The following is a 23,060-nucleotide window of genomic DNA, read 5'->3' as shown; positions in this document are numbered from 1 at the left end:
CATGTGCTCTGGGGTGACTCTGCTCGAGCAGGGAGGCTGGACAAGACTCCCCATTGTGGTCCCAGACCCATTCCAAGAGCCTGTGATTCTCTGCACGTAAACAGACACCAACAACACCATGAAGCTCGCTAGAGCCAGCAGGTGAGGGAGGGATGCTGCCTGTGCCACTGACTAGGGCTCCTTCGTCGTGCTTGAAAGCACACACAGATCTGACACCAAAGAACCTCCTGACTGGGGATAACACACAGACACACAAACACGAAAGTGCCGACGCAGACGCGCAGCCCACACCGCCCCTCACACTCTCCGCGGCGAATCTGCCGCTACGGGGCGCCGCCCGGCCCAACCTTCCTGCGCGCGGCCCTGCCCACGTCGGAGCGCGCGGGCGCCGCGCGGTGGGCGTGGCCGGAGGCGCTCCGAGGGACGCACCGGGCCCGGGGAGGAGGAGCGGGATCAGCAGCGGGATCGGCCCTTCCCCGCCGCCGGGGCGAGGCCGCAGCGGAGCGGGGCGGGGGGTGGCCGGGTCCGGCCCATGGACCGTCCGTGCCCGACGCGGAGCCCGTGGAAGGAGCCGCTCGGCCGCGGGAGGCGGCACGGGGCGGCTGAGAGCGGCTGAGCCCCGGGGCCTTCGCTTCGCCCCCTCCCGTCCGCGCCCCGCGCCCGCCGCCCGAGCGGCACCATGTCGGCCAAGGTGCGGCTGAAGCGGCTGGAGCAGCTGGTGCTGGACGGGCCGCAGCGGCACGACAGCGTGCTGAGCGTGGAGACCCTGCTCGACCTCCTGGTCGGCGTCTATGCCGAGTGCAGCCGCGACTCGCCGCTCCGCCGCGACCGATACGTGTCCGACTTCCTCGAGTGGGGTGAGCCCGGGCGGGGGCCGCTGGACCGGGTGGCGGGGGCTGCGCGCGGTGCCCGGTGAGGGGCGGCGGGCTGGCCGGGGGCGGCCCGGCCCCGCAGTGCGCTCCCACCGCCGCTCCCGGCAGCGGCCGGAGACGCCGCCCCTGGATGCGGCGCCTCCCTGGGGAACACCCCCGCCGCCAGCCGGGCCTTGACCCTCCAGGTCTCCTCCCTCGGTCCCGGGCGAACCGCTTGGCAGCCGGCAGCAGGAGCAGCAGCGGAGTGTCCTTGGCCTGAAATCGTGCTCGGCTTAGCCTGAAACGTCAGGCTAATCCAGTGCTCCTCGGAGGGTTTCCTACCTGGGGGAGGGGAGAGCACCAGGCTCAGGCTTTGAAATGTTGCTCTGGTGCCGGCTCCTTGCTTTAGTGAGGGCGTGTGTGTGTGTGTGTGTGGCTCGAAGAAACAACAGTTCCCGTTCATCATGCTGTCTTTTAATTTGGGCATGCCCCCCAAGGACAGAGTATTTCTAGGCAGCCTTTCTAAGAGCTTTGTTTAATGGTTCCCTACTGTTAAGCAGCCTGATAACGAGAGACCTCCAATAGTCCGGAGCATGCTGACAAAAGAAGATGTGGATACTTTTGATGGCACTTAGGATAAAAGTTTTCCATCCAATGTTGGTTAGTTAAGGCTCTTGACTAGAGGTATGTGGAGAGTAGAGATCCTTCCCTGCTGCATGTCTAAATGAATTTATGTTAAGACGGCCATGGTGGCTGACTGGTTTATTCAGCTGAGTAAGTTATGAATAATAATGTATGACGAAGGTGACTTAACTTCTCCATGGAATAAGAATTGGAGGGGAGGGAGGAATGATCATTGCTCACGAGAAGGTTGCCCCGTTTATCAGCTGTTCCATGCATGTACAGTTAATTAGGCTTTAAAAGAGCACTCTTAAAAATTCAAAAAACAACAAAAATCCCCCAACCAACAAAACAAAGGATATCCTAAGGGAGAGGGAGGGGCAGATTTACTTCAGTAAATGCAAATGTGTGTCTTTAGCACTAGAGACCAGAGCACCAACATGAAGGGACAGCTGGTTCTCCTTAATTTCTGTGGGGACCACCACTCTTTGTCATACACTAACAAACTAAGAGGATTCACTTCCTGGACTCTTCTATTGACGTCAGTAATGCGATTGCCAACTGAATAATTAACCACTTTATCACATCTGCCCCGCAAGGCTGCAGCCTGGGGAACATTGATTATTTGTTTTGTCATGGGAGCTTTGTATGTCTTCTGCAAAGAACATTCAGCCTTTTTGTTTTCATGCTGATGGCTTAAAGGAGTGAGCACCAACAAATAGTTAAGTGTGATAGATCAGACTGCAGCATACTTTGAAAACTGAAGTTGGAAGGATTTGGGGCAGGCCAGAGAATGATATGCTTTTTCTATAGCGCTGCTGGTGGTTGTGTCTTACTGATTGATCCCAGCGTTGTCATTTTTTGTGTCATGGAGAGGCCGATTATCCAATTGTTTATAAAATCGCTTCTTTTAATTCTATTTATTGTGTTCACTGAATGTGAAAAGGTTACTGACTTGATGAAAAGTATAGCTTGCAATAAAAACAGTGTGTAGGTTTTACTGCAGTGTGGGATTACCCTGGTATAACAAAGTGCCTATTCAATAAATAATTGAAATGTATGTGAGCTACCATCTGGTGCTGCAGAGTAGGGATAAAAGTTTATAATCCAGACTCTTGATGGTAAGGGGGTGGACCTAAGTCTGGACTGTATATTTGTGTTCCATCAACAAGGGATACCCTTAAAACCAATTACAGTTGATACTGTGTGTTCCTTCCTTTCCTTCAAGCTGTTAAAAACAAGTAAGTGCCAGCAATGAGACACCTTTTATCTGTGTCCCAATGCCCTCACAGTGTGTTTCCACTGACAAGGAACTTGTTTCTGCCTCCAGCTAATAAGGAAAATATCATGCCAAACATGCTAATCTTCCTTATGTCATGATGTGTCTTAATTACAGCCTGATTTGCTGTTAGAAGATATTCTGGATTAATGTGCACAAGTTTTCTGTGCTGTTATGTGTCTGTAGAAGCATCAGAGTGTAGTTAAATATTTGGGATATACTTTGAAGATCAGTGTTTCTTTATCAACTGGAGACAGAAGGAATTTCCTTTTGACAAAATGGAGACTTAGCACTGACAATGGAAATAAGCTGCATAGGTATTAAATTTGAATTAAGATGAGCTATATAACAAACATTTTTTTACAATTGTGATTTTAAAACTGGGTGTGAGGTATCACACCTGTAAAATTCCCTGGAAATGATTCAGCGTGGTTAATGCATTTGCTTGTCTTCTTAATTGGCTAGAGAAAATGGAGTTCAGGCGTGGTAGTTGAGGCAGGGATTTTTTCTGGCTGTGGGGTGCAGAGGAGAATGTGTAGTTGCTGAATATGGGTATCTCAGCTTTCTGACAGCATGGTGCTGCTCATACTCTGTAGTTGATGGATGCTGGAGAAATGGGGAGTCCAGAAAATTAAGCCCCATGTTAATCTTGCAAGACTTAGGCCACCTCCTCTCTATTCAACATCTGCGGAAGCCTTGCACCTTACCTGTGGAGGCTGGTAAACTCCGTATGGTGCATCCCATTGCTTCTGTCCTATTAATTCCTCTGCTGCTTCCTGGTAGTCCTGCCACAGGCTTACATCTTCTTCCTATTTGCTAACCATAGAAGAGCTCAGGGTGTGGTCCTTTGCCTTGAGGCAGCTTGTGGCTTCCATTGCTTTACAAATCTTGTAAGAATCTGCCATTTTAACCTTGTCAATTATAGCTTTCCCATGGTGAATGGAGCTTTCAAACAGACTGTTCTTTCCCTATACTGGATGTATAATACACATATCTTTATGCCAAGTGTCTTTGGAGGAGAGCTAGCTGAACTGCAAGTGAGGAGTTCAAAGTTCTTTTCTTCTAGTTATTTTTAATTATAACTTCTGTTGAATAAGCTTGCACCCAGTTGGTTATCACTGTTTATATAATAGATATTGAAATAATGCTCAGTATTCTTAGGAATTGAATCCAAGTCTGTTAGGTAACAGACCCATGTCTACATGTTCAGAAAGAACTTCCCAAATCTGTGCTTAGTGTCTTTTAAACTGGTGCTGCATCTGCTGCTCCTAGAGGGAGAAATAGCGAGGAGTCCTGTTTATTCTAGTTGGCTTTGCTCATTCCTGTCTGAAAGTGGGACTACCTGAAGCTATCAGCAGGCACCAAGGAGGCTGCCTGGACTTTGGACTTACCTGATGGACTATGGGTGCTGCAGTGTGTATTGTCCATGCACTGCAGAGGGATGTCCCAAGAGACTTTTCCTGCAGAAAATGCTGTCCCTTGTTTACTCTGACAAGGAGAAGTACAAGAGTGCTGGAGCAGCACAGTCACAGCTCAGGTGTCTGCACCACCTGTCCTTCAGCTTTCAGGTACAGCATGTTCCTCCCCATGGAGCCTCTTGTTCTCTCATACTGAGCCATCTGAGTCTTGCATAACCCTGTGCTAGAGTGGCTGCTTGCAGGGCACCTTGCTGGCTGGCATCACTTCTGTGCTGGTTTGACATCACCTGGTTTTTCAGGAGTTATCTTAGCAGGCTGTGACTGGTGCTCACTGCCCCTTCCTTCCAGTCACCAGGGACTGGTGCAACTGGCTTCACCAAACTTCTGGCAGTTTTGGACAGCTGCTTGTCACAGTTTGCAGCCAGTAGTTAAACACATTCAGAGGAGAGTCTCAGGAATGGGCCTTATTTGTATTCAAAATGATTCTGGTGCTGCACAGCCTCTCTTGCTTCAGCCTTTGTTTCTTCTGACCCTGTTCCATTCTGCTGGCCTGCTACAGAGGGCAAGGTGGCATGTGTCCCCATACACTTCATTCAGTGTTGTCTCACTCCCAGACTCTGTACTGGCTGGTTCTCACTGTGGCAGCACCTCAAACCCCATATCAGAGTAGTTTAGTAGTTTGTTGTTTTTGTTTGACACAGGCTCACAAAACACTTCTGTGGAATTTCTCCTCATTTGTTATGACCTGTCAGTTTGAATGCTGACTTATCTTCTGTGTTCTCAGTTTATGCAAGGTCTGCTACCCAGCTAGAGAGGTGTTCTGCTTTTGGATGGTGGTGGTGGAGTTTTTTGTCTCTGTGTTTGTTTTTATTTTTTCCTGAGAGGAACTCTAAGGATGCTGAAGCTGTGAGGAACATGAAGAAGATGCAGATGATTAGCACAAGTAGGCCAGCTTGGCACTTGCTGCTGAGCTCTTGAAGACAGTCTGGCATAATAGACAGTGGATGCTGTTGTAGTAACATCAGTATATTCCTAGTGTGGACTGGAGGAGAGAAAAAATGTACACACAGAGTGCTCAAAGCAACCTCTAGCCTAGCCCTGAATTGCCACTTTTGGGTATTTATTTCTTACACTTGAGTATGGACCATAGATGGAAAAAATCATGCACAGAACATTGACTGAGAAGGGCTGCTGTGCTGGTGCAGTGATTCACGAGTTTAGGTCACTGTTGGGACTGGTGTTTCGGGTTTGGATCTGGCCATTTGGAGGGGATCTGTGAGCTCTGCAAGTTGAGTCCGAGGCCTAGTCTTTCCTCCTTTCATTTCTGCCTAAAGAGTCACCTTTACCTTTCAGATAAAAAAATACCTAATTAGGTTATCCCTTCTAATTAGGGAAGGGATAACCTTGCAGGGTGGCCTTTCTGTCAGAGCAGTGTAGAGCCTGTTCTCTCAGCCTGAGAGCAGTTGTGTTCAGAAGTGTACATGTGAGCCTGAGAAAGTGTCTTTCCAGCCTGCACTAGAGGATCTTCTAAACTAGCTACAGGGTTGACCTAGTCCTGTGTACAGGTTCTGCTGTATTAGAAAAAGTACTGGCTAAGGGCAGGGGCACAATATGTGGCAAGTGTGCTGCTGGCATAGGAGGCAGAACTATCCTCAAGTATTTTTGAGATGACCTCAGAGCTGATGGACTTTTAGGGTTGCTTATGAGGATCCATTGGTCTTTTGGGGTTACACCAGGAAAAACTGTCACTTGATAACACGTCATATCTCTTGACTTGAGGGCTTAAACTCCTCTCTTCCTTCCCTTTGGCACTCCTCTCCTTCCCCTGCTTGCAGAAATACACATAAAAATTCAGGAAGGGGCCTCGGGATCTGCCAGCTCATATAACGTCCTTCTCTGTGCAGGCAGAAGCTGTGCAGTGAGAGATAAGCCTGTTGGGCATGTGTGTGAAGTGACAGTGGTTGGATAATGAAGACAGCTGATGAACAAGAAAACTGAATTTCAGGTTTTGGCTAAGTCTCCTCTACATTATCCTCTATTCACTGAAGCCTGTTACAATTCCTTATACCAGAGCTAGTGGCAGGAGGGTGGTGTGCACTGAGGGCCCACTGGGGCAGGGTACAGCTACAGGTGCCTTGCAGATGTTCTGGAGAGGTGATGACCACAGGGTTTTTTGTGCAGTGTGGATGCAGCTAGAACTCTTCCCTGCTCCTGAATGCTTTCCTGTGGTCATAGATGGGGCACCATAGCTTGGATCACCTTCTGTAAAAAGGTCATGATGGTCATCTGGCACCATAGTGTGACCCTGGCTGCTGAATCCCAGTTTCCTGCATTCTCTGCTTTGATGAAACTGGTTTTGTTCTCTTCAAGGATTGTATGTTTTGGCTACTTCAGCATGAATTAATCCTAACTGCCATGTTAGCTTTGACAGCATTGTAGTCAGGACTAGTGACATGAGGGCATGTGGTTAAAATCCCGCTGCTGTATGATGCTGGACTCTTTACAGGACATCTGTTTTAATCTGTTATTTTTAGAATGAGACAGTATCCTTTAATGACTTTTTCTGTAAAACTTCATGCTGTGAAGCATTGGGACTGAATGTTGCAGTCATGGTTTAGTAGTGGCAAAGTAACAGGGTCTGGAGGATGAGGCCCATTGGCATGTGCTGTTAAAGTGACAGATGGCCTGGGTGAAGATTGTCTTTTGTCCTATAGAAGGAAGTCAGTATTGCTTTTCTCCTGTGGATGAGGGTGCTAATAAACAGCTCCAGTCTTTAGTAAGGGCTTGAGGAATTATGTGGTGTATTGAAGGCTGTGATCTATATTTTGCATTTAAATTTTGTTTATCTATGAAAACTCAGAAGGGGGTAAATAAGCTACTGATAAGTTTGTCTTCAGACAGGAAAATGTGTGCAGCTAGTAGTTTCTAGATGGTACATGATAAAGTGTAAGATTATAATGCAGAAGTAAGATTTCGTAAGCATCCATAAATGTAACTTTTTTTCTGTCTTGTTTCACTTGCAAATCTAAATTATTTTCATATTGAGTTTTCACAGATAATATTAAGATAAAATATTTTGCAAAAAAAAGACTCAATTTACATCCTTAAAACTTGCATGGTTGTCAGAGTTAAACACTATCAGTGGAAATGTCTTGAAAGTCAGTTGAGTCAACAGATCTAGTACAATGAACTTTTTTATCAAATTAAGTTGAACTAATCTATTTTTGCAAACAATTAATGTGTGGGAAGGAGTCAGTTTCTTCCACACCTACGAGAACAAATGACTTTAATTGTATGAATCAGAACTGAAAATACTTGTTTCATTGGCTTTTTTTAGCAAGTTACTTCTACTTTATGGTTGAATATTAATATTTTAGGTTTTAGGAATGTTGATCTGTAATTGAGATTAGCTGGAATGTTAAACTACAGATTCTTTAAATTTATAAAAAATTACACTTTTCCCCTTACATGTAATTTGAGGCAATTAATGCAAGCTGGTTTAAGATGGGTATTACAAAAAGGAAGAATTATAATACTTAATAATTGCAAATTTATCTGTGTCATTAACAGAATGCAGTGCCTAGGATTATGAAAAATTTATGGGTTCATCTTTTTCATTACCAAAGTTTGAAAAAATTAGAAGGACAATGTACCACAAATAAACTGCTTAGAAAACTAGAAGGGACTTGTTAAAGCTTTTTAATGTATTTTTGCTTTTGATAATACTTTAAATAGAGTTGACATTTGTTTCCTAAGTCTCATAAGGTACACTTGAGAGTTCCAATGTATTCTTCATTTACCAAAGGGCTTGTATCATGATCACTGTTATATCCCACTGAAGTGCTAGGGGGCTTTGCATTTTATTTATTTTTTAAATTTTTTTTAAGAATTTAATTTAAAATATTCTCCAGGTCTGAGAATTTTTATGTACATTTGCTCTGTGGTTCAATGTGCTCTGTTCAGTTTTTAGCTGTCTCCTAACACTAAAAGCTTCCAGCCTATTTTTCTCATCAGCATATGCAGACTGCCAGAATGCAGGCTTTCATTTATAAAGATCTTGTTCACTATAATGAATGTAGCTTTCTTCAGTAGGAAACTACACACTGTTTTCTTAAGCCCTGCTTTTGCATAGACCTCAGTAATCATGTCTGAAGATATACTTAGAGTGCATTCAGATTAAGTGTGTGCATCCATCATTTCCAGCTGAGGCCTTAGGCATCCTGAAGTGCCTGAGATCTTAATTTCTATCATTCATGTCATCAGGGTCTTAACACTGAAACGTGTTATTACTTAACCATGGCCTAAAGCTTCAAATGTGATTAGTTCTTCTGGATACCCGACCTAAGACATCTATAAAGGAGTCTGAGCTTTAGAAAGTGGTGGGGATATTTTTACCAAGTAGTAAGACATTGAAACTGTGTGGAATTTATTAATCAGATGTGCATGAGTTAAGTCTGAGGTATAGTTCTTAATTTAAGTGCAGTGCCATTGAGGGGTAAATATGTTCTCCCCAAAAGGCTGAGAAGAGGACAGAAGCAGCACTAATTTTAAACATATCCCAAATTCTCTTCATAATTTATAATTGTTCTCCAACATGAAAATAAACATGGATAATTGCTTTGTGACGTCCTGCTTGGAATATTTATGCCAGTTTAGTGTGTCGTCTTGCTTGGAATATTTATGCCAGTTTTATGAGATGTTCATGCTCAGACTTTTGGAAAAGTCAATACAAAATTCTGTCTGGACTTTTAATTTAGCTTAAACGTGAGTTATGTTGTTCTAATTGTCATCAAAAGATTTGATGAAAGGTGAAGTAACAAGTAAAATGACACCTGTTTTAAACTTGTTTGAGTAGGTATATAGAAGTCAGTCTTAAAGAAGTGTTGCAGCAATTCTGGCAATATTGTACATTTATTTGGGACTGTGTAGTTCATGAAATGTGGATTAATTCTTTTTACAGGAGGTATGACTTTACCTAAAGCACAGCAATCACTATAGAGGTATAGGGGGTTGTCTATTATGATTTCCCTGCCAGTAATGGTCCCTTAGCCTAAGAACTAAACTGTATGCCTTTGAAATCTCTGTCCTTATCTGAGGGAGGACAAGGTTTCTAGTAATTGCATGGTAATACTCATGGGACATCTGGAATCTTTTTCCCACTCTTGAGGAATTCCTCTGTCCCTGGTTCCCCCCACTACTTCTTAAAGAGATTTGGTGTGTACCTTGGGAGTGGGTAGGGGTTGTCTGCATTGCCTTGCACACCTTAGGATTGCTGATGTTTTAACGTGGCCTCTATGATATTCATTTTGCACATCTTTCCTCAAAAGCTGGCTTCTTCATGGAGCTTTTCTACGTGCTGCCAGCCTTACTGCTGCCCATGTGACTTGGATTATCAATACAGGAAGCTGGAATGTTCTGAGTGCCTTTTATTTTAGTGTAATTAAGGCAGAGTAGAAACAGCAGGAGGGTGACTCCAGGCATGAAGATCCTATTATATCATTTTGAAATATGTTCCCAAAGGTTTGCTTTTTAAGATGCATGTTTAGTCTTTACATTTAGCTCTTTTTCTGATAGGATTAGTTGGGTTGTCATGTGTTTTTGTTCCCTCCACCTCCATTTCTGTGTATCATGACTGCATGGCTGTGGTCTGTCTCTAATGAGCCCTGAGAGATGGTCACCCAGTGTGCAAGCTCTGCAGGCTTTGTTCTTCAGGCTTCTATTTTTTGGACTCTGGATCCAAAGGACAAAAAGCAAATTTTTCCTGTTGTTAGGTGTTTTTCCTTTAGTCAGGTGTACTTGAGTAAGATGTTTGTATTAAAATTTTTGAATTAAGGATTTAGGTTTTTATGTCTAGTCTGTGATTGCTTACATTATGTCAGCATGAAATAGGAATGTAATATCTGACCACATTTTCTTTCTTTTTAGTTTGTATGCTCTTTAAGCCAAGGAGGGAATCTCATTCTGTTCTCCCTATCAGTGGCTACTTTTAGGGTGGCATTGTTGCCCTGGAATGCTCTCAAGTTACACATTTTCAAGGAAAAGACATTTTTGTGATTCAGAACCATGGGATTTCCTCCAGGAGGCTGTGAGAAGAAAAGTTTTACACATACAAGAATCTAAAAGTGATCTAGACATCATAGTGGAATAACTGATAGATGTTGGGTTGGAAGTGCAGAGTGAAGGATGGAGCCTGTGGTATTTAATATTTCTGCCTTTAATGGGTAATAAGTATTTTTCCTAAACTCGCAGAGCAGATGGTCTGAGAAGTTGCAGTTCAGCTGTGTCACAGGGAAGAAGCACACACATTTTCCTTCCAGACCAGCCTACTTGTAGTAAAACACCTTAGGTCATGTGGCATCATATCACTGCATAGAGGAGTTAAGTTTGACTGTGTTAACTTACTCTATGTAATTGAAGATTTCCATTACCAGTTAGTTCAGCCTTTAGTTTCCTGAACAGTTGATATTTAAGTTGGGAATAATGTCAATATATACACAGCTGTTTTTAAACTGTGGTTCTTCTGGCCTGGTACTCCAGATAACCTGGGACAACATAGTGTGGGGATGCCTCACTGGAGGCTGTATCAGACCCACAGATTGTCTTTATCTTACCCTAGAAGTATTTACTGGTTATTAAGGCAACTGAACTCTGGTAATCAGTGTGTGTTTACTACTGTGGGCCAGCAGGATTTACTGGATTGGATGCAGTGCTGTACCAACAGGGCTATACTGGGCAGGCTTGACCCTGGCAGGCATGACCTAGTCAGGTTTACATCTGTGGCTAGAAATAATCAATCCTTGTGCATCTTGAAGTTGACTCTGATGTGAATTGTGAAGATAAAAGCCCTGACATTTTGTGAAGGAGGGAAGTGGGAGATTTTTAATTAAGAAAATTAAAAGCTATTTGCGAAGAAGTTTTTACTGCCCTTAGGAAAGGGCTTTGCAGTAATTTTCATCCATGTTAAAGGTATGTATGTATTTGAGTGGCTCAGACCGGGAGAAGTTGCCCTGGTTTATCCTGACAGAACCAAAGCTGTATGTAGGTTATCTAGTTATTGACTTCCTGTTCTTGTGGGTAGTGTTAAACATCATAAAGATTGTATTTAATGTTTCAGGCAGGCTTTGAAGGTGAGGATAGCAGATACTACATTCCATATTCTGCCTTTTGTATATAGCATTATACTTCCCTCAGACTGTGAAACATCACAAAATTCAGCATGACATGCAAAGTCTTGCTATGTGCAGCTGGAAAAGTTGGGAATGACCATCTAGACAGCCTTACAAAAAAGGATTTGTGGATCCTGGTAAACATTAGTTGAAAAAGTCAGGGATGTATCATTGTAGAAATGGAAGCTGCCTGTGTATAGGACTGCATCTGGAGAGTGTAGCCAGCAGGCTGAGGGAAGTAGTTGTTATTCTCTTTACACTACTCTTCCAAGGCCACTTCTCTTGTACTGTGTCTAGTTCAGAGCTTCCCAGTAGAGAAGAACCACTGGGAAGCTGAAGTGACTAGGAGTAAACCACTGATGTGGCTGAGGGCCTGAAGAACGTGAGATGCGACAAAAGCCTGAGATGCCGGGAGACAGTAAATCTCATCATTAGCCTCCACTGCCACACGTGTGGTATGGGAGAACAGAGGGTCAGATGCTTCCTGGGTGCATTGCCAAGAAGGACAAACAGTGGACACAGGCTATGGCAAGGAGGATTCTGACTCTTTGTGAGAGAAAAATGAAGGTACTCCTCCTGAGCATGGTCTTGCACTGGAAGAGTCACCCAGAAAGATGAAAGGCTCTTTATCCTGGCAACAAACCTCAGCTGGACAAGGCCTTTGTCACATGATTGAACTTTGATGTTATCTCAGCTTTGAGTAATTTGGGTGGATTCTGATGTCCAGAAGTCCCTTCCAAACTAAGTTTACTCTGAGGTTCAGTATATTTTTTCTCGAGTTAACGAGTATATTTAACATCATGGCTGTTCTAATAGTAAATAGTTGTTCTTCATACTTCTCCGAATGAAAAGCAATATGTGAAGTAGCATCTTCTTCTTGTTGTAGATAAAGTAGCTAACATAACTTGTTTTTTGATAGTCTCAGGTGGTCACCTTGGTTGGCTGGCATTTTACCACAGTCTGACCATAAGTATTGACAAGCTTATAACTAGGCTTGTAAATGAAGGGACACTAAACTTTGTTCGTGTTGTTCTTCCATGTATTTAAAGAAAGCACCAGTTTCCTTGTTCCTGGCAGTGAATTTGCCAGAACAGGTTTTAAGAACTTTGAACCTATATTTTATGTTTAGTGCTGTCTCTCAAGTGTGGTTTCCTTATGTCTAGTTAGCCTTGATAGCACTTGGATATTTTAAAGCATTCCTCTGTGGAGTTGTCAGAAGAGCCTGCCCTCCCTGCATGACTGCAAGCCTGAATCATCCTTTATGAAAAGTACAGGTTTAGTTGTTGTACTAGATATGTTCTCATATCACAAAGGATCTCTATCTAGTAGAGCTCCTAATATGCTTATATCAGACACTATAAGGAGTCTAGGTAAGGAGTTGCTAACAACAGGGTGAAACAAATGTTCCTCATAAGAGGAAGATGTATTGGGAGATACTAGCTGGGGTTTTTTGTTTTCTCTGTAAACTGAGAACTCATACGATTTACATGAAGTTGGACTTGCTTTAATGCTGTTATTCTTGATTCATGATAGTAGACTCAGCTAACCAAAATGCACAACAATTCCAGTGTTTCAAAATTATATTGGCATACGGAAGTGCTATCAATGATGAGGGTAACAATGTACAAATGGGACAAAACCTAAGAAATGAATCCTTTAGTGCTGTTCTGTATTTAAAAGGTATCAAAGTGGCACTTTCCATACAGTGAATACAAATCTGTGTCTTTGAGTATTTTGCTTACAGCAAAACCCTTGCAAAATAATAACATTCTTCAAAATTCCTACATTCCTAAGTGCCTGAAAGTCTGGTAAATACCCTTCTCAGAGAACATACATTGTCAGCTACGTCATGAAGGCATTCATTGAGAGCACTATATAATGTAATGGTCCACTGCCCCTCTGGGGCAAGGACTGTGTCTGTCTGTGTCTGAGCAGTTGATAACATGTGTTCATTTTTCAGAAGAAACTTTTCTAACATGTGTTCATTTTTCAGAAGAAACCTTTCTCAAAGTGTTGTGTAGTTGTTTCAAATGCTCTGGTGCTTGCATGCTGTGGAGTTACCTTGGGAGAAAAAGAAAACATTGAAATAATGGCAATGATTTTTTTTGTAGACTGAGTCTTGCTGCTTAAAACTACTGCGAAATACCATTCTCCACTAATGCCCAAATTTCCTCTTTCATTTAATTGTTCACACTCTTCACTTTTCAATTCTTACTTATTCTATACTTTCATTTCTTATTTAGGGAAGGCACTTTGCCGTGATGTCTTCAAAGCAGCAGTACACACTTGTGCACACATGGCAGCAGTGATCTTTTGTGTCAGTGGCTGTAATATGTCATTGTGCACATTGTAATGATAGCTCTTTTCTTCAAGTATATGCTTGGTGACTGCAGAATAAATAATACAGACCTTACTGGAATATGTGCTCCAGTAATTCACCTTCAGATCTCTGTGGGTGACAGCTGGTGAAAGATAATGGATTATCTTTCTGCAAGAGGAAAGCATGGGCAAGACCTACTTCTTAGATCAATCTCCTTGCCCTCATCTCTTCCTCCCCCTCATGTCCCATATAACACTTAAGAACCTGTGCTCTCCATTTTTTGAGGGACTTGGGTGGAGATTGCTTGTTATCACTTTTGTGTTTAAAAAATAATAAAAAAAATTAATTGGCAAGGAAATAAATTTAGCTGTGCATAACAATTCATGGAAGAGGAAATCAACACTGTCTGCTTGTAATCTTTTAACACATATCCAGAAATAGATTGTTGGAGAGTCATAGTATTTGTTTTAAAATTTATAATATTGGAATAAAAAATAAGCAGATCTGTGAATTAGAAAGGAGTGGAAAAAAACATTATTTAAAGTCCAAAATGTTGGTCAATATACTACAAAAATTGGTCAAGCCAGATGTCTTTTACCTGGTGCTTCTAGAAGTTCCTGTACTTTAAAGTAAACTTTAGGTTGAGATTTTTAATTAAAATGTCTGTTGAAAAAATATTTGAAGGAGAGATGGAACTGGTGGTAGTCAGGGAAAAACTTCTCACATGAAATAAAGATTCTTACTAGACTTGGGGTTTTGAGTTGTTCAAGTATGTTCACATAAGAAAGGTGAGATTCCTAAGTGACTTCTTTGTTCCTTAAAAATACATTCTTTAGAGAGTGGCTCTTCAGAAGTGTAATTCCTTAAATTTTGGTTTCATGTAATACAGTTGTAAGTGCTCCTGTTTTCTTTCTTTCCTTTAAAATACAGCTGAATAGTCAGTCGGGAGTGAGTTTTTGCCAGCAACTGCATAAGCTACTCTGCTATTGTAAAATTTCTTTAAACAATTAGGTACATTTTTGTTCCTGTGTAAGAATAATGAGTGATGCAGTCTGAGCATAGTAACAGACATAGTGACAAAGTGACCCTTGCTGCTCATGCAGATAATGCAGTGGAGTAGTTTAACACATGACTGTTCCTTCTTTTTTATCATGACTGATACTTGTTTTGAAAGACTTACGGACCTAGGTTTTTGTTGTTTTGTCTTTTTTTTTAAATGATGCTTTTGTGGACTTGTTTTAAAATTTAAATTATATAGGAAACAAGAGTTAAACATAAAGAAATTTTTATAAAAGTGAAATTTTGGGGCTGTTAAAGTATAAACAGTCGGACAGTTGCCAGAAGTATAGTCTTCAAGGCTTTTTAACTCCTTTCTAGACAATTTGATGAACAAAAAAGCAAGTTTTATAAGCAGTCATCTTCCCCCGCAGTGCTGTGGGGTATTTGTGTCTTGCAGACCATTGCCACAGACCTGCACTGTGTGTACCTGCTCATGAGAACCAGAGTGAAGCTGTATGTTAAAGACCTTGAATCTACCAAGAGGTTTTTTTATAAATGTCGTGTCCTTGCTTGGTTCACAGTGGCAGTCCAAAGATGTAATAATGCATTACTGAGAACATTTTTCATGAGGCTGAAAAAAAAAAAAGAGCCCTAAGTGACAAATATATTGAGTATCTTATGTAAAAGAAAAAAAAAATGACAGTTCTTCCAGACTTTTACATTAGAGAATGCCAAAGAAGTTTATGGAAGAAAAGGATTACATAGCCTCAGCTCCACAATACTAGTATCAAAAATGAACCTAGCTTGTCTGAAGTACAGTATCAGTGATGAAGAGTTTGACAGTCTTTATAAGATTGTGGTTTGGGACTGAATGTGTTTTTAAAGTGAATTGATGCAAGTGGAAAATATTACTGAAGAGCTAAAACAATCATGAAATGGGTAAAGTACCCAAGGTTTACTTAGATGACACTGGAGACAAATTAGTAAAGGAAAATATTAAATTCTGTATGGGAAAAGAAAAAGGAATGGGGTATAACTAAAATGATGTGTAAGACAGTATAAGGGCAAGCATTTGGCTTTTATCTGTGTAAATATTGGCTCAATGTCTATAGTAGTTTGCAGTTGCATTGAAGTAGATTAAAACATTTTGTAGATTGACTGAAATTCCTTGAGGTTTTTTTGTGGTCACCTCTTCTGCTTGTGGGCACCTCAGAAGCTGAGTGCTACGTTGGAAGATTTCTGGAAATAAGTTAATGCATCTTAAGTGGTTCCTGCTCTGGTAATGGGAACTTGAACAAGCACATCTGCACCAGTAGGGTTTTCCAGCTCCATCTGTACTGGCATGCAGGTGCTCACCCTGGTGCTGCATAGGAGCTTCCAAATGTTTGGTTGTTATTTCCAAGTATGAGGAAAGAAAAAGGTTGGAAGCCAACAGAATGGAGCCTGAGGTATAGATGAAAACTTGAGATTGCCAGCCTACTACAAGCTTGTTGTGAATGTCTTAGTACTTGATTTTCTGTTTTGAAATCAACACACCTGTCTAGATGGACTATAAATGAGGAAGAAAAAAATTCTCTGCTCAAATGTGTGGAAATAAATCTTAAAGCCAGAGGATCATGGATGTAGTGTTTATTAAACATAGATGGCATGTGGATAATGTTACACCTTAAGTGGGGAGTGTACAAAACTGAAAACTTATGTTTAAAGCAACAAGCTTAAAACCAGAATGCTTTAAGAGACTGCACCTGATATAGAAACTTTCTGGGATGTTCCTCACTTCATACGCCTATCTTGAAAAGCTGAGGAGCAAGACATGGAGGTGAGACGTGGTATTTGCAATTGTGAGTGCAGTGATTGAACACATTTTTGTTCCCTATTGGCTTTAAGAATATGTCAGAAAGAGGAAGCAGCTAGAACCCAGGGACCTTGGCCTGCTGTTGATCATGCTGGAGTGTGCAGTAATGGGAGGTATGATCTGGACTGGAATGGTAGTGTGGAGGATATAAGATTCCAGGAGCCTGTGAGAGCTTTGGGAATGCCTAGAAGCATGTCCATTAAACAGCATGTCATGTGGGCTGGCAGTCTGTTGAGAGCTTTCCTAAAAATCATGAACCAGAAGCTGGATTTAAGAATTTCTGAAAGATACCATGGTGAAGATGTTAAGAAAAGATGGGCTATAAATACTAAACAAAACCAAAACTGTTCTTTGATACACAAAATACTGAGATAAGGGGAAGGAGCTTATTCAGTGTACTGTACATAAATTACCAAAAATTTGGGTAGGAGAGGATGATAAAAATACAGAATGAGGGGGAGAGATGAAGGAAGAACTTCATCCTGCCTGTACTAGAGAAAGCTGAATTTATAATGCTTGGAGACTTGGAAATGTCTCTAGGAAGAGGCTTGGGGTTCTATTTTTAGTTTTCTGTTCCATATGCTTTGCATACACATGTGATGTTAAAGCTCTTTAGTCATGTTCTAATTCAGTTAAATTTTAAAAATTCACTCTTTACTGTTCCAAGATTTGCCTCCCCTAACAATGACTTTTTGATTTGAAGAAGAGTTTAAAAATTTGAACCTGTATAAACTGTCATATGTCTAAAATTCTAGATTGTCATTTATCCAGAATGTTTTGTTTCATGAATATTCACTGTGTGTTAAAAAACCAAACCCTGTTTTAAATGGATTTTTTTTCTTTTTTAAAAAAATTTAATAGCAGATGTAATGGTCCTGGTCAGTTTGAAACTTCAGAATACTTCGTGATGCTTGAAAGCTAATAACTGATAGCTGGTAAATGGGCAGTATTCTAAAACAGAATTCTGCGGGCTTCTTGGTTTATTTCATTGGTAATTATATTTTTTGGCTTTTTTTTTTAAAGCCATATGCACTTAAGAAAATATGTACTGCTAATGATCCATTATCATACAGTTTGACTCTATTTTTTGAAAGCTGCATCTAAGGCCAGGGGTGGGATTTTCTCAGCTTTCCTGTAAATTCTCCCCACTCTTAGTAAAAATTTAGACCTTCTTTATCCATTTCAAATTTTAACTGTATTATGTGGAAATCCTGGAAATAGATATAGACAAATTTTAAAATATGCTGAGGCAAAATTAGACATTAAGGAAAAGTTGCACAGTGAAATTAGAAGCATGTTGCCTTATCTGGGTGAAGTTTTCATCACACATTGGAAGGCTGAGAGATGTATTTCTCTTCCCTTTCGACTCTCTTTGCATCTGTCTGAGCAAGTAATTTGTCAGGAAGCATCGTGATATGCCCTCTGGAGATATGTTTACCTTCTGAGTACCCCCAAACCCCAGTGATTTTTCTGTTGCAGGCAGCTGACCATGCTGCTGATGCCCTGCTTGCCCTGAGTTTTGTTGGTAGTGACCTTTGGCACTTGAAGTCAGTGAAAATAGTGCTGCTGTAAGTGGTCTTCTTCTTGCTTGTTGCCAGCCAGTGGTATTGGAATGAGTAGTGCAAGACAGAATAGCTTTGGCTATAGATTCTTGGTCTAGAGGGGAAAGTGAACAAGAGTTATAAATCCTGAGAGTATTTATAATAACAAAAAACTCACTCTGAGCTGTCCGGTATAATGCGTAGCAAATCTTAGCATGGGACTTGTTAGTATTCTCTGCAGATTTAAAGACAGTTCCTCTCTTCTCTGCTTCTGAGTAGCTTGAGCTGCTCCAAAGATTCTTGTGCCTGGTTACAGTAATTGCTTGTCGCATGTCTTCGTGGCCTTTTCCTACGGCAAAGATCTGACTTTCAGTGACCTTTTAATTAGATCTCAGGCTCCAGGCGAGTTTTGAAACAGGGTGAGTAATGTCTGAGAAAATGTCCTCCTGCCCGCTGCCATTTAGAAGGAAGTGAAGAGAAAGATGTGCCACACCTGTTCTTAAAGTAGCTGTTGCTACCTGAACTCTTAAAATTGAAAAACAGCTCAAGGTATTTATGTGTGTAGTGTTGCAGCCTTGAATCGTAAAAAAAAAAAAAAAAAGTCAGGTGCAGTTCTGTAGCACTGTAAGCTCACCTAATTGTTCCATCCCCTTAGCCTTGTATTTCCTAGTTGATGGTGCTGATCGGGTTGGGAACTGAAGTTCAGGCAAGAGGTAATTGTCATTTGGCTGTGCTTCCTTATCCAGCTTTCCATGGAGCCCCCTGCTAGCAGCAGGGCAGGCCAGCTCTGCAGCAGCTGGACGCGGTCCGGGCCGGCCTGGGCAGCTCCTCACAGCCGACAGCGGCTTCGGGAGGAACGCTCCGCTCCTTAACCCTCCCTGCTTCTGCTGGCATAGCAGCCTCTCCCGACCCTTGATGATTCAATTTCTTCAACTACAGGGTGATAGATGTGTTATGTGTCTTGGTAGCTTGGGATCCTGTTGGTTTAGTCAGTAGAATCAGGTCAGTGAGGTGAGGCCAGCTGGGTTTGTTGGAGCTGATGGGAGGGAGCAGATCCATGGAACTGCCACTCTGGTCACAGCGATCCACTACAGTTGGGCCACTGAACTGCTTTTCTCTAAATTTATAAGCAGAGAAAAGGGATGCATCATAAGGCTGATTTCACTCCTGTTACTGTAAGTGCATTTGTGTAGGGTGCTTTGGCAAGAAGAACTGACTAGAAACCTAAGCTATATCAATAAAGGAGGTGGCATGTGGTAACTGGTAGTTACAGGTAACTACCAGTGTAAAGTGTAAATTGTTTTATTACATAATGCACATATTGTGTTTATAGTGACTTGAGAGAAAATTTTGTGAATATCTGGAGAAAAAAACCCATGCATTTACTGTAAGTGATTGGTAAAACAGCTATATTTGCTTTCCTGTTAAGTTTTACTTCTAAGATGAAGTAAAGCATGCAGTCAGGAACTAGAACTTTGCTCATACATTGATGATGTAAGTGGTGGCTTAATTAATGTAAGTGTATGTATGCTTATATCAGCACAATGTGGTCATCAGATTGGAGTTGTTTTATTTCTTAGGATGTGCAAGAGGTACTGGGTCTGATGAAACACTGTTTTATCCTATGTTATTGAAATGCTGGTGAGCTCAGATTTGAGATTTTCTTAATATCTACTTTGGAACCATCTGAAAAATACAAAATTTTTTCTGAGTTGTAATTCTCAGGCAATTCTACAAAAAAATTACTAACTATGCTGTTGAGATTGTTCATCATGCAGTAAAACAAGTGGATTTTAGCAATATTTACGGTGTTTTTATGGAATAAAAGAAATGGAATCATTGAAATTTTACTGTTTGGAACTAATGATTCATGTAAACCCCCTGAAACAATTTTTCCATTACTGATGTGCTTCACTGTCTGTCATTTGCTGTGGCTTAAATGGCCTCTCCAATACCTGTAAAATCTGGCCCTGAACTGGGAGTATAGAAAAACTGAGGCACAAATAAAGCTAAATTAAACAGATAGTGCATTCTGTGGTGTAGCCACTTCCATGGTTTCTATGCTCCACACCACATTCACCTCAATTCTGAAAGCTATTTTGCCCTTCTGCACCCTTGTCCTGCTCCCTGCCTTGGGCTGGGACTCCAGTGTCACAGCTGTATGGGAGTCCCATTGGATGAATGGTGTGGTGGGAGGGGGTGGTGTAGGATAGACAAACTAACTTTTGCCTGTTCCTTGTTTGACATACCACATGAAGGCTGATGATCCAAACAATAGACTAGAGCATGGTGAAAAGGAATAAGGAGGAGCTCCTTCAGGAGTAGAATTAATTTCCTGGATTTAAGTTGTCGTGTAGCTCCCTATTCAGTTGTTTCAAATATCTGGGATGTCAGACAGTCCCAAGGCAAATCTGTATATGGCTTGATGTACATATGTCTTCCAGGCTGGGTACTATCCTCTTAAGGAAAGTAAAAGGACTGAAGATTGGGCTTATGAAGGCATTGGATATCAACAGTTATATAACAGCAGAAAAGTTCCTTTACTGTGGAATGGTAATCTTTTCTTTGCAGATGGTTAGCAAGACTTAAGAGGAAGGAAAGTACCATCTTTGAAAACCTTGCAAAATTTGAGTAGAAGCAAGATCCATTTGTTTTGGTCTCTGCAGAAAGCACCAACTTGCAGATATTGTTGGACTTCTGCTCAGTTTTTTAGTCTGTGATGGTTCTAAGGCTGAAGAGGCTGATGGACCACCAGGGAGTCCATGGTTGGTATGTAGTTTGATGAAAGAGTTGGGAATCTTAGGGAAAACCATAGGAAAAGGTTAGAGAAGCATGCCTTTTCCTCTCCCAAACAAATGTGGCAAGTTGGAAAGAGGTATGAAAAACTGGACTGCCAAGTGCAGTCAGGAGCACTGTTTCTCAAAGGGCTTTCTTCATTCTCCCATGAGAGTTAGGCTGGAATTTATTCTCAAATTGCTGGGTGTTTTCTGAAATGCCTTTATAAGTACTTATAAAGGTGCAGGTCTTCTTGTCTAGTCTTTCTTCCTGCTTAAAAAAGTCTGTGTCCTGACAGTGGTATCCTTAAATATTACATTTTGTGAAGCTTCACCAGGTTTTTGTGCACAGTAATTCACTTATGGCTTTCCCAAAGTCAATGCTACTTACAGTCACATTCTTTTTCAGTGTTAACATTGTTAACTACTAACAGTTTCATCTTCCAAGATCAGCTAAAATATTAAATAAAAAATAAGAGAAGCCCTGCATGAATTTGTTCTAGAAACCAAGGAGTAATTCCCTAAATTCAGATAATTCAGTGACAGTAACATGAACAAAATAAGAAACTGGGCAGTGAGCTTCACCCTCTGATACCGATGCAAGCCTCCTCTCCTTGTACTTGCATCCCTTGTAGTACTAGCACACACCATGGCCTGATTGGCACGTGGCTTTTATTTTACCTGTTATTTTTCCTTTGGCAAAGAAAGGTCTTGCATATATATGAGTAAAGCAAATAGTCATTTGGTGTGTTTCTTCAGGTGTGTCAGCCAACCATTACTTCCTCTCACCTGCTAGAACTGTTTCTGTAAAGTTCTCAAAGACACACGGTGGCCTTGGCAGGAGTTAAACTGGCAATGTGTTTTGTCACTTGGACTACTGGAAACCATCTCTGTGTTCCTCAGTGTTTGTACAAACCTCGAGTATTATCTTGGATGTCCTTTCATTGTAAGCACGGAAAGCAGTGGATGGGCTGGGCAGGCAGATAGCCAGCTATTAAGTGTTTGTGGTAACATTCATCAGCGAGCTGGCATATTGCTGCTGATTGAGTCCTTCTGTGTGGCACTTGCTTTTGGGGCTTGCCACACAAAAAGAATAACAGTGAACACAGATGATGTTTTGAGGTAAATGCCATGCTCTTCTGCTGGCAAATTTAGCAACACTAATAGGATCAACATCAGAACTACTACTTGATATTTTTCTTGAAAGCATTTCCCAGTGCCATTAGCCTTTAGCTTGGTGATAAATTTTTCATGCAGTTATCACAGAGTAGTGTACAAATGCCAAATGCCAGAATCAGTTCTTCTGTAACTGATAAAGCTGGAGCAAGATGCAGAAGCTACAAACACTCGGTTTAGGCCTAAAATTAATGTTTTTATCCTTTTAAACCTTTGAGGGGTTTTGCATGTAATTATTGAATCCAAATGTTACCAAATTCATAGTTCTGTTAAGTGTCAGCACAGTGTCTGATTGAAGGTGCTCAGATGCTCTTTTATGTATGTCAGAAAACTTTCATGAAATGAAGCAAAATCCATAACTGGCTGCAAATGGATACCTCTGTGCAACAGTTCTTCAGAAAGCTTGAAGGCTTTTTAAGCATTTTTATTCCAAATAAAGACTAACAATTTGACATTTAACTTAATAATTGGTTACCATCTTCTGTCTTGAAAAATCAGCCTCAAGAAGATTCAGACTTTCTTGCTATTGTGTCATGTATGTGTTTCTACTGGCATTTTTGTAAATGCCAGTGATACTGTTATAAGAGAACAGTACCAGCCACTGTAAAACTGGCTGGCCTTGTTCAGGGAATGAAGAGGATTCTGACAGTGTGTGAAGCAGTGTTGGAGCAACAGGCTGTTCTGCAAGGTCTACAGGGCCTGTAAGAGGTAACCAGGTTGTGCTGCTCTGGTTTTAAAGCCAGTGGAGTTTGTGTCGTTGTAGTGATAACCAAGAGTCTTGCACTACTGCATTGGTGCAGTGGATGTTAATGACTGATGAAGAATTGGATCATTGGGCAAGAGGCAGACAAAGTCAAATCTGTGTATGTATGCTGTAAAAACAGGAGGGAGGGCATGGCAAAAGCCAAAGGCCCAGCAGCAAATGTGTCACCTTGACTTGTAAACAGCAGAACTTTGGTGAAGTTTGTCTTCCTGTAAATTTGTATTTATCAACTTTACTAGGCTCAATGGAATAACTGCCTGCCCTTCCCACTGCATGAGCTTCTCTCTTCTGCTGCAC

At 41.5% G+C, this 23,060-nt stretch overlaps 1 protein-coding gene across 8 annotated transcripts in view; it reads left to right on the top strand.

Annotated features, from left to right (window-relative positions):
* The first annotated feature begins 517 nt into the window (after positions 1–517).
* CDC42BPB (CDC42 binding protein kinase beta) overlaps positions 518–23,060 on the top strand; it is a 91,375-nt gene continuing 68,832 nt past the window's right edge. For all 8 annotated transcript variants that reach the window (XR_007777812.1, XR_007777811.1, XM_050975717.1 and 5 more), the window contains exon 1: positions 518–857. Coding sequence is in view for 6 of the 8 variants with exons in the window: in XM_050975717.1 (XP_050831674.1) it covers positions 680–857 (178 nt within the window). In the remaining 2 variants the exon portion in view is untranslated. The remainder of the gene's footprint in view (positions 858–23,060) is intronic.

This window comes from Serinus canaria, chromosome 5 (assembly GCF_022539315.1).
Source record: "Serinus canaria isolate serCan28SL12 chromosome 5, serCan2020, whole genome shotgun sequence".
Classification (NCBI taxonomy): Eukaryota; Metazoa; Chordata; class Aves; order Passeriformes; family Fringillidae; genus Serinus; species Serinus canaria.
This window is presented reverse-complemented; position numbering and strand designations above follow the sequence as displayed.